Source organism: Vigna angularis, chromosome 10 (assembly GCF_016808095.1).
Source record: "Vigna angularis cultivar LongXiaoDou No.4 chromosome 10, ASM1680809v1, whole genome shotgun sequence".
Taxonomy (NCBI): Eukaryota; Viridiplantae; Streptophyta; class Magnoliopsida; order Fabales; family Fabaceae; genus Vigna; species Vigna angularis.
In genome coordinates, this window is record NC_068979.1 from 9,823,672 (window position 1) to 9,836,068 (window position 12,397).

Genomic DNA, 12,397 nt, shown 5'->3' on the forward strand with positions numbered 1-12,397 from the left:
AGTGATTAAAGAATTTTATAGATATGTTGAATGTACTTTAGTAGTCTATTTTGGAATTTTAAAAAATGTACGTTATGTTTATAGATCATATAATCCTTTCCTTATTATGTCATCTTTTGGTATTTTTATCTACTGTTATTTATTTTAATTTTAATTTTATAGATATAATTAATGCATTATTCTTAGTATTTGTTTATTTGTTTTTAATTAATAAATTTTAAAAAGATTAAAATTATATATTTTGGAAACTAATGTTTTTTTATATAATGTCATAAAAAAATTGAAGAATTCAATTTTATTGCAAAATGAAAAATAAATTTGATTAGTACTTATTATATCATTATATATTATGTGTTTTTGTGTACGTTATAATGTAATAAAAATGTGAATATGTACATTTTAAATATAGTGATATGTTCAAATAAAAAACGATGCAACTTTAAAAAATAAATAAAAATATTAAAAAAATTTGTAAGAATTTAATTATTTATAAAAATATCTTAAATTATAATTAGATAATAATATATTTTTATTTAAAAATACAAATTTCTTTCATACAATAAATTTTATGCAATTATATTATTTTATGTTGGGTAATATTTATTAAAATTTGTTAACTAATTTACAAAATGTTTTTAATTAAATAAATTAATTTAGAAATTTAGAAATTTTATCGACTAAAAAATAATTTATTAACTAAAAGTAACTTATTGGTTATCAACTAATTAAATCATCGACTACCATGGTTTATTTCACTACTAGTTTAATTCTCGTTGCAAGCATTTGCAATCTGTAAAGGAAAATATTTTTTTGATCCAATGCACCACTTGATAATTTGTAGGAGTATTTTAGTCATTAGAAAAGTGAAATTTTGAATGAGAAAATAGGGAATATAAAGTGGGTGTAAAAATATATTTGGCTTGAAAGTAATAGTGTCCATCTGTAAATATTGCTATTTATGCCAAGGTGTTGTTGACCTCGAAGTGAATCTCCTTTTATCAGAAATCAAAATCAATAAGACTATAACCTGCTGTTTTTCTTAAACCTAAATCCTGGATTGATTGTCTCAAGTCAGTAGCATCTTTCCAGCTTCCTGCAGCTACATACATATTTGACAATGATATATAATATCCAACATTGTGAGGTTCCAATTGAAAGAGATGTTGAGCAACTAGTTTTCCCAACTTGAGTTCTCCATGATAGTTGCATGCACTTAGGAGAGTTCCCCAAACACCTGAGCTGTCACACCCCTTAGCAAACTCGTAAGCCTCATCCAGTCTACCTGATCTCCCAAGCATGTCAACCACATATACTTGATGCTCAGTCTCAGGTTGTACTCCATATTTCTCCAACATACACTCATAGTACCAAATGCCTTGCTTCACAAGTCCTGAATGCCTGCATGCAGATAAAAGGCTGACAAAAGTGCTTTTGCTCACCCTTTCTCCTGACTCACACATTTCATTGAAGAGTTTGACTGCCTTCTCACCCTTTCCATGATATCCATATGCAGAAATCGTCGAATTCCAAGTTGATTCTGACTTCTCCTTTGCATTTCTGAATACGTGTAGGGCACTGTCCAATCTTCCACAGTTGCTGTAGAAATCTATAAGAGCTGCTGATATGAAGGAATTATCTCCAATGCCAGTCCTGAACACATGGGCATGAGCCTGTTTTCCATGTCTTAGGACACCGATTTGTGTGCAAGCAGAGAGAAAACTAACAATGGTGATCTCATTTGGTTCAAACTGAATATGGCGAAATAGTTCCAATGCTTCTCTACTTTCTCCATTATGAGATAAAGCTGAGATTATGCAATTCCATGAGCAAAGATTGGGAATGGAACAGAATTTGAACACTACTTTGGCACTGTTGATGTCTCTGCACCTGCCATACATAGTAATTAATGAGTTCTGAACCCGAGTATCTGATCCCAAAGGAGTCTTAAGTGCAAGGCCATGCAGAGACTTTCCTTGGCTTGATAGTTCTAGGTTTGCACAGGCAGACAAGATATTTACAAGGGTTATGGAGTCATAGTTGAAAGGAGGTTCCTGTCTCATCAATTTGAAAATATCTAGAGCCTCTCTGATATGGTCGCATCGCACACAACCCACAATTAGTGTGTTCCATGAAGCTATATCTGCTAATGCAGAATTCTCATACAAAATTGAAAAACTGGCAGCTAAGTATCCACAATTGATATACATATGCATGAGAGAATTTATTAAAAGAATGTGGTTCAAAAATCCAGATTTCACCTGCCAGCAGTGAACTGATTTTCCAAAATGGAGACTGTTAAGGGAGTCGCAAGAAGAAAGAATAGCAAAAAGGGTCGAGGAGCTGCAGTTTAGGCCACAACGTAGCATCTCTCTGAACAATTTTTGAGCTTCATCAGAATACCTGTTATGGGAATAGCAAGATATCATTATATTCCATGAGACCGAGTCCTTCTCTGTGGTAGAATTGAACAAGAGCTCAGCTTTCTCCACCAGGTTGCACTTTGAATACATGTCTATCAGGCTGTTCAGTAACATAACATGATGAGATACCATCATCTGTCTTCTAATTGCAAATCCATGGATGGTTCTTCCTTCTCTGTAGAGCATCAGTTCCGCACAAAGTGGAAGTAGAGTAGTTAATGTCACCACATCAGGTGGGAACGACCCTACTATTTGCATTTCAACCAGAAGATCAAATACTTCATTAAATTTTCCATTTGATGCAAATCCTTCCATCATTGCATTCCAGGAAACAGTATCTTTGAGTGCTATTTCTCTGAACACTGTTTCAGCAGCTTTGATGTCTTCACATTGTGAATATAATGAAATGAGAGAGTTGGCAACTGAAACGTACGAGCTGTCCTTGTAACCTAGCTTGATTCCCAGCCCGTGAATGGACTGGCCAAGAGCCAGCTCTCCCAAACTTGAAGATGCTGAAATGGCACAAGATAGACTGACACTGTCTACTGTTTCTTCAGAAAAACTCACCCTTTTGAAGTAATACAATGCATTCACTGGATCACCATTGTAAATACTGCCTCTCATTATCGAATTCCACGAAATAATATCTTTACCTTCCATCTCTTCGTATACACCCTCGGAAGAGCTTAGATCACCACACTTAGCATACATGTCAATAAGAGCATTACCTAAACCGATATGCTTTAGCATCCCAGATTTTATACTCACACAGTGAATTACCCGTCCTAGGTCAAAGCTTTTTATCAGTGAAGAAGCTGACACCATAAGCAATAGAGTAGTGGAATCAAACCCAGTTTCGGCCTTGATCATTTTCTCTAAGAAGTCCATTGCTGTTCTATAGCACTTATTTTCAAGAGATGCTGCAACAATAGCATTCCAAGCAATCACATCTCTGTTGGGAATCTCATCAAACAAACTCTTTGAAGAGGCAAAATCTCCAGCCCTAGAATAAACAGTGAGTAGAGATGTCGAGTTTGGGGGGTGAGCTAGAGCGCCTAACTTTAATGCTGCACAATGGGCAGCAGTGGCACTCACAATTTTTGGCTTTCTGAGGGACAGTTTGATATAATCAACAAGCTGAAAATGAATATCACTCGCACGTAGAGTTCTGTGTAGCATTTCCTCAAACAGCTGAATGACACTGAGAAAACAATGACATTAACATGAGAATACGGGGACCCTGTGTCGTCGTTTAACAATGCTGAAGTTCCCAGTTTGGTGGTTCTGCGAAGAAATTGAATGGAATGATTGTGATATTCCAGGTCCAAGGCTAATTTTCCATTAGCCCATTTTGTTATATACTTCAACGTCAATTCGTGGACTACCCAGAATTTCATCTTGACTTCATTATTGATTGCAGGTATAAAAAATCCCGTCTTGCGCTGAAGAGCGTGAATTTGAGAGCTTAGCAATTTCCAAAGGCCATGCATAACAATAAATAGCTCCTACGTAGTAACTCTTCCATTCATAGAACATACTGTAGCAGTGTTTTTCCGTTGCCAAACTCTATTTTTTGTATTAAAGATTTAGTTGTCTTGGTCTAGTCACGTGATGCTAGAGGCGAAACTGGTTTGATTAACAGTAGTAGTTCATCAGTATCTTTTGCATCAAATACTTGTGCTTTTAACTGACTTTTGTTCTTTAATAAAATATTTTTCAATTAGGGAGTTCTAGGAATGTTATTCCCAACAGATAATGCTAAATAGTGACCAAAATTTGAAAAGGGGTGGTGCATTCAGTTGTTCCTGTTTTAATAATTACAGCAATTCAATGTCAACAGAGACATCAGGGCTGAAAAACTGCAATGTTGGAAACTTGGTACGAAGCATGCTCTTCCACTGTTACACAAGAATGACATTTTCTCATCTCTCTAACAACTAGCATCATCAATGTGGACACAGATTCCGAACTTCTGTGAGTAACCTTGGTCTTGGCAATCAGTTGGAAACCAAATCACCTTTTAATGAAATCTCTTCCTTGTATCTCCTGTCCTTAGTGTTGAAACAAACATAAACCTGAAGTTGACCTCACCATGGTGGATGATCATCTGCAGAAGTTTGAGGAGGGAGAGGCTTCCATTCAGGCTTCTCATCCCAGTACATATCGTAATAAATGTGGCCAGGAGTGTGATCAAACACGCAGCACCATATACCCAAATACCGTTTAACACGGTTTCTAAATTTGTCCTTCCTTTCCTGATAAAAGTATGGATGGCTCAGGACATGATAAACATGAATGTCTTTGCATTTTTTTTGTCATAAATACAAAAAAACTTCAAAAGAAATGAGTAAAGTAGTCCTTGCCTTGTCGCTAAAACCTGTGAAAGCGTCTTGCATTGAAGAGAACTGGATGACTTTTACGTCCTTGAATGATGAAAATACTTTCATGTACTGCAAATTCAAAGTAAAAACAACCGGGATCAACGTTTTTTATATATAACCTGAAAATTGTGCAAAGCCAAAAATATATTTCCAGGACCAGAAAATGAAAAAAAAAAGTATTTGATAAACCTAAGGGCTCAATTTTGATGGCATGAGGCTGTGGTATGGGCGGTCTCTACCTACATGAAAAGATCCTCCTATCATGCAATTCTTAGAACAATGTTTTTCTTATTCCAGGAAAAAAAGGGTAGAAAGCTGCCTACAGAAGAGAAAGTCTTCACTTGAAGATATTACGCAGGAATTACTTTTGAAGGAAGAAAATTGAGTTATATGTTTCAGTGATTGGTAAAGATTCCAGCACAATTACAAGTTGGACACCAAAATTACTTATTTTGAGATTCAGATTTAATTTTCATACTGCAGACATAACTAAAATTTCTCACACCATACTCCAAGTGAGCATTCCGAATCAGCTGCTTATCCTTAATTTAAGTTTATACTTGGTATAACGAAAAAAGATCCGGCACACGAATATGTACTTTGCTTATAGAGTTGACTTTGAAGTACATAAAACAACCCTTAAATGGAAAAAAATTCTAAGTACCGTTTCTTCATCGCTATGCCTTGGAAATTTGAGTACTCCCCCAATAGTGGTATTATTTGATGCAAAACAATCTTGAGCTCCTTCCTTACAGAGCTGAACATCAAGCCATGAATTCTTCACCTGAATTCAAGAAACCCGGCATAAGTTTCCCGAGTAACATACAAGAAGAAAGGAAAAATCACAATTTCAAATGAAAATGACATGTAATTCACCTCTGAGGGGAGGGAGGGGTTGTCAAGTAACGAGTACTCTCTAATATCTATTCCGGGGCCGAACTCTTCCTCTGGAAGTTGTTTCAACATGACATTTACCTGCAACAGAGTACATTTTCACAGCAGAGCACACGACAGTGAGAGAAAATGTTTGATTATGTATACAGAAGAGGCAAGAGATTACATTAAATGTTGTAAACTCGTGCACAGATAATTACAAAGGGTGTATATTATTTAGTATTACTCTGCAGAGTTCTTCTCTCTATATCCTACTTAAGGACTGCATCTAATTCATGAAAACATGGAGATCTGAATTAGTGAAAGCCAAAAAATTTTAAACCATACAAAAAATTAATAAAATAAAATAAAGCATAGAATTTATCAGTTAGTTTAAAGCATCGAAGGGACACCATGTTTAATCAGAATCGAATGATTAAAATAATTATACAAGCTTTCTTAAAATACAACTAATCATGTAGATTATGGACTAGAAGTGGTGAGCAATGTAGTCAAAATGAAATATCATTTCCACTCTTCAAGCTGACTCCAGTTCCCTTGAGCTTCTTTTAAATTATAATGGCATATATGATCCACAATTACATCAAAGGGTAGGCCTTGTCAAATAGCAGTAACTGATATTTGTTACAAAATAATTAGCACAGTTTCTCCACTGGTAGAACTAATAAATTATTGAAGCAGCCAAAAATTAATTGCTTTAACCAACGAGGTTTCCAAGAAAAAATTGAAATCTCAATAATGTTTAGGGGACGACTACCAACTTGGTTTGAGAGAGATAAGTAGCCTTTACTCAGTGAAAAGTGCTTAGTATAGTAATGTTTAAGTATCTGACCAATTCTATGGAAGCAGGTTTTCAAATTTAATAGTGATTTTATACGTAGCTGCTATTAGAAGCATGTTGGCATATGGTTTTCCAATCGTGAAAAGTTACATTTTATTTTTTAAAGTAACTAAAAACAAATAATACCATTAAAATACTTTTTTTGTCGTAACTTCTGTCATTGACTCTTAGATTTTCCCATGTTTGTCCCATATTTCTTCATCACTACTCTAATGCCTACAATTATAACAAAATCCTTTTATTTACATATATATGAACTTATTCTTCTCTTGTCATCCGACAAATTGAAATCCAAAAGATTCACATTCAATTTGATTGCAGGAACAGGAAGGGAAAGGGAGGAATTTTGGTGAAAAATCCCTTTCTTGGTTCAGAAGTTTGAAGGAAAATGGAAGAGAAATCGCAGGGACAAAGACCATTCCCTCCCACTTTTTCCCCCATTTTAATATTCAAAGGATTTGTTTTCTCTCCCTTTCTTCGAAGCAAGCTATCCGTGAGAAACAGATATTACATATGGCTTTGATGTCTTTCTGATACCCAATGTCCCCGATATCAAGAACATTATTCCTTGATTCACATTCTCAGTTTTTCACATCTAAAGCAAATACTACCATCGTGCCTAGTTCATGCAAATATGTAAAACATCAATTTCGAAAAGCTTTCTTGCGGAGGGCTGTTTGGGCAAACTTTTCTATAAAAACTTGTAGAAAAAAATGAAATGGGCTCCTCTATAATAAGCTAATTCTAGAAGTTCACTCATTTAGTTTTTCTAAATTTTTATTTTTTAACATTCATAAGCTAATTTTAAGTTATGAAGAAACTCATTCTATTTTTTCTTTTCTCTTCCAGAAATCCTTATGTGGAAGTTTGTCCAAACAAACCCTGTGTACTTGTGAACAAAATTTCTAAGGCTGTTATTCATAAACCCGGACAATATAAAGATAAGTGAACAACGACAATAATAATTTAGGAGCAACTTGATCAAACTGGAAATACCTCAAATACATGATCCAGTGGACAGAGAAAAGGTTGTCTAGTCATAGACCCCTCCAAAACACCAGGATGGGGAAACCATAGCCTATCAACCCTGCACCATAATGGAGGCACAACCTAAACATATACACATAAAGAACCCACTTAAGATCAAATTATATACTTTCTGAAATGAAAATACACTGCAAAAAGAAATCTTTAATCATAATCATTAAGAAACCCCAAACCAGCTGTATCAAATGCTCTAGGAATAAAAGTTGACCACATATATCAACCAAGGCAACATGTTATGTAATAAAAGAATTATTACATTTTTTTATTTTGGATGATAGGACTGCTTAAGAGCTTAAGCATGAGAAAGTCAACCCCACACACCCTTTGTTTACACCAATAACCTTTAGGCATCTATTAATGGAATCTTAATTATTAAAAGGAGATATTAGCGGGAGGGTGAAGAACTCGGGTGTGGAAATATGCTAGTTCTTTTAATTAAATTGACTAATAAGAAATTAATTACATTACATCAATAAGAAAGAGGACAGAAAAGCATGAAGGAATCAGGAAGTAGAAGATATTACTACTGTCCTAAATGATTTTTAGAGAAAATACTAAAATTGGCTCTAAAGTCATAAGCATCAGCACATCAGTCCTTCATGACAAAATTAGTCTCCCAAAAATTTAATGCCACCAAATTAATCCCTTAAAGATCTAAATGTCACCATAACATTACTGTCCTTCAGAAGGACTACATTAGGGTTGCACTTGTATGGATCCTAAATTATATTGGGAATGCTCCTGTCAAAGGCCTCAATTGCAAAGATAAGGGAAATACTCAAATTGTTGGATATTTTGATGTTTATTGCAAAGGGTCACCAAGCTCCACTTTCAAGATATTATGTTCTTGTTGGAGGTAATTTAATATTGTAGAAAAGTAAGAAATAAAATGTTTTGACAAGATCAAGTGCAGAAACAAACCACATGGCAATAACATTAGTCACTTGTGAGCTCATATGGCTAAAGCAACTTATTAAAGGGCTTAAATTTAAAGAAAGTTCCCATATAAACCTTATATGATTAATTACACATCACCAAGTCTCTAAGAGAACCAAGGAGCAATTATATTATCATCAATGTGAGTACATACAACTTATATGCTCCATCTTGAGGGGAGTATTATAATTATAAAATAAGGAGCATATCATATATTATCAAGATTATATATATATATATATATATATATATATATATAAGCATTTTATGATACCAGAAAATAGTTCTCACTACTCACCAGTGTTCTGTTCAAAAGGGAAGCAATAGCAAGCGCTGTTCTGATCTGTTTTATCTGGACAAATTCATGTACAACATAAATTAGGAGATGCAACATCACAATTTCCATTGAAATTGCAGAAGTGAAAAGGATCAGGTCGATACATGCATACTTGGTAATTAACAAGTGTAAAATGTGATTCGATGGTATGGTTCCCACTTAGCAACAAGCTTTTTGGAATAGATGGCTTGAATGACAAGAACCCCCCTGCAAAGGTTACTCATGGGGGAATCAATATATCAACCACATGCAGATAATGAAAATAATGCATTGAAACATTAAGTACCAATTATGGGTTTTCAGCAAGAATGCAAAGCAAATATATGCTAGCTAAAATTGAGGGAGAAATAACTAATTACCAGAAGGATTATAGTATTCTGGTGGGTCACGGAAAAGCATGGCTTCACGAAGTCGGTGGCGCTTTCCTTCAGTGCCTGCATATTGAAATGTTGTATGCACTGCATATGGTTCCAATCTGAGTTGCTGGTACATAGCCTACAATCATGAAAGCAAGTACATTCTTAGGAACAACTGACAGTTTGTTTCTCTAAGGTTCACTCAGACAGTTAAATACGTAAAAGAAAACATAAAGTATATAACATATATAATTCGAAAAGAAGGAATATGAAAATAAAATTTGATCCTACCTGGACAAAATATGTATGTCCACTACAAAAGATGCTTGAAGGCAAAATTCCTAGCTTTAGAATTCCATCATAAGCATAAACAAGTCCGCTGTCCTCATCAACTGACGGTCCTAACTGCCTGTGAACAAGATCATTGAAACCATTCTGATCCCATATCTTGTCATCAGCTAGGAGCAGTTCTTTCCATTCCTTCGCTAATTTGTTTGCAGACCCGGTAGGTCTCCAATGGAAAATTCCTATGTTGTAAGCAGCACCAACTACACAAGGTGATAGACAAAAATCATGGATATAGTATCTGTTCCATTAAAGCTAATAAAGTGTGATAATAAATGTGATAGAATGAGGGACCGAGAGGTTAAATAAGTGAAAAAGAGCTTGAGATTCAAAGCAAAAATCAGGTAGAAAACAACTTCAGTGTGTGGTATTTTTAATTTGATATGCCAAAGAATGTGCAATAACTTCAATAAGATTGTCTGTTGTTCCTAAATAGAGACAAGACATAATATAATAAAAGTTTTGGAGTCTTAGACGTAGTTTGCATATTGGATAGTGTTTTTTGTGGGCTTCTAATGACAAGATATGGAATTTGTAAAAAAGGTTCTCCATCATTCATATAAGACACATTTTCAAACCGTATATGTTATTTGATTTTCACTTGCAGATATAGTTCAATATAACTCAAAATTGTCCGAAGTGAAGAACTACTACCAGAAACCAATATGGGAACAGTAAAAATCAAAGAAGTAAGTTCTGCTCACTATACTGTACAAAAATATTCACCTTCTTGCCAAATTTCCAGACTATCATCAACCACTGTTGGAACAACTTGATCACTGGATGTTAAAACATCTGCTCCAGGATAACGAGCTAGATATGGAAGTGGGTTCTGCTCCATGATCACATAATTACATATAAGTTTTAAGAATGAAATATATCTCAGACGAACAATTACATAATGTGGTAGGCGATTTCCTTAAAAGATGATTATGTATATTGAATATAACAGATAAGAAGTCCCACAATAGTTGCACCCAAAGAAGTGTGAACAAGATAAAGAAAGGACACCGGATATGAACAGAGGAATTAACAAGCTGGAAAAGAAACTAATAATACATTGATAAAATAATTAAATAAAAAGATGAAATGCTGTAATAGTAGACATTTTGCAGCTACTAATAAAATTTGGATGATTCATAATAAACACAGCTAGCATATGAATCACCCTTAAAAGTTAAAACCAAACATGTATTGAGAAATGGAGAAAAGCACCTTCAACCAAACCATGTCAGTGTCACACATCAACAGCTCGTAGCCGAGAGGCAAGATCAAGTTGATCAGAATAACTTTTTCTCTCCCCATTTTATGAAATGTCGGAGACCCCCAGCCAACATCTTCTGTACTCATATGGCTGCCCATGTCAAAAACAGGTATCCCTTTCCAATAAAGCGCCTCCAACAACTTGGTGTCCATTGCACCTAAAAGGTAAGTTTCAAATCCTTTTTTACAAACTATGATCAACCGTACACAATGCCGGCCGGATACGCATCTCTATCAAGGGCGATAAGAAAACACGTGATAGTGAAAGTTAGAAGCTTTAAATTGAAACACTCACCCACAAGATAATTAGAAACTTCCAGATCATTCAACTGTTGAACCCAGGTCAAAATAAAGTCCATGAAGGCATAGTTACCAAAGGTAACTATTATAATGTTATCTTTCACCCTTTTCTGAATCAATTCTTTGGTCAATCTGAAAGCCTCAAAAGGTGGCATCTCTTTATTGCGTGGAGGAACATCCAAAATAGGTCTTGTCCTCACATTTCGTGCCTCCGGAGGAACAGAAGGCACAGCATGTCCGGTTGCTAACCGAGAACCGTTGAGCGTCTGTTCTGTAAGATGAAAATCCTCATCTGAAAAACATGCAGAGTTCAAGGTTTCAATTTGAATCACACCCACATATGAAACAGATAAAGGGTCAAAAAGGAAAACACAAAAGAAGCTCAATGTATTGGAAAGTGTCATACAAAAGGACCCCTTAACAAATAACAGTGCATTAAAGGACACAAAAGTGGAACCAATGTTAATTACTCAAACATTCTGTATATCCAACTAAGGAAGATTGACAACACATTTAAAAGTGACAAAAGGATATGTGACATTGACAGGAAGTAAGAAAAAAGGTGTGAATTTGAGGAGAAAATGAGTATGAATGAGAGAGTGTGAAAAAGGGTAGAGTTAAGTGAAGATACTTGAAAGCGACCAAGAAGAGGGGTTGGTGGAGGGATAGCGAATGGCGGAGAAGACGTAGAGTGAGGAAAAAACGATGCCAATGATGACAACGGTGTAGATCGTGAGGAACAGAGGCCTCGAATGAAGCACTTCCTCACACGCCATCAATGGAAAGAACAAATCACAGAGAGACTCAGATTTGCATCTTCCAATTTCAGTCTCTTATTATGGCAATGAAAGGTCAACCCTTAATTCATCCCTCTCTCTTGAGTTCAACATCATCGTCTGTCTCAGCATCCAATCTCAACTACTCTGCTTCTCTTCATTTTCGATTCCAACACAATCACTCATTCAGGCAAATAAATTTTCATAATGTGCAGTTTGTTTAAATAAGAAAATAACGAAACAAAATAATACTTCCATATATATATATATATATATATATATATATATATATATATATATATATATATATATATATATATATATATATATATATATATATATATATATATATATATACATACATATATATATATATCCATGATCTACTACTTTATCTACTTTTTCTTATAAATATAATGGTTAAATATGATTTTAATTTTTGAAAATTAAAATTAGTTTGTTTCTAAAATTTTATATATGTCTTTTTAATTAAATTTTATT

At 34.6% G+C, this 12,397-nt stretch overlaps 2 protein-coding genes across 2 annotated transcripts; both read right to left on the reverse strand.

Annotated features, from left to right (window-relative positions):
- Positions 1 to 698: 698 nt before the first annotated feature.
- On the reverse strand, positions 699 to 3,941 carry LOC108335782 (pentatricopeptide repeat-containing protein At4g19220, mitochondrial). Its single transcript, XM_017571932.2, has one exon. It carries the CDS (start codon positions 3,597 to 3,599, stop codon positions 999 to 1,001), a length of 2,601 nt encoding a protein of 866 aa, XP_017427421.1. The 5' UTR covers positions 3,600 to 3,941; the 3' UTR covers positions 699 to 998.
- A 245-nt stretch (positions 3,942 to 4,186) lies between these two features.
- On the reverse strand, positions 4,187 to 12,111 carry LOC108335783 (arabinosyltransferase XEG113). The gene is made up of 13 exons (XM_017571933.2): positions 11,752 to 12,111; positions 11,116 to 11,412; positions 10,773 to 10,978; positions 10,284 to 10,389; positions 9,504 to 9,760; positions 9,216 to 9,351; positions 8,969 to 9,063; positions 8,818 to 8,871; positions 7,533 to 7,646; positions 5,678 to 5,776; positions 5,466 to 5,585; positions 4,784 to 4,870; positions 4,187 to 4,675 (listed from the first exon to the last, which is right to left on the reverse strand). The coding sequence occupies exons 1-13, from the start codon at positions 11,894 to 11,896 to the stop codon at positions 4,508 to 4,510; spliced, it is 1,884 nt and encodes a 627-aa protein (XP_017427422.1). The 5' UTR covers positions 11,897 to 12,111; the 3' UTR covers positions 4,187 to 4,507.
- Positions 12,112 to 12,397: the final 286 nt, after the last annotated feature.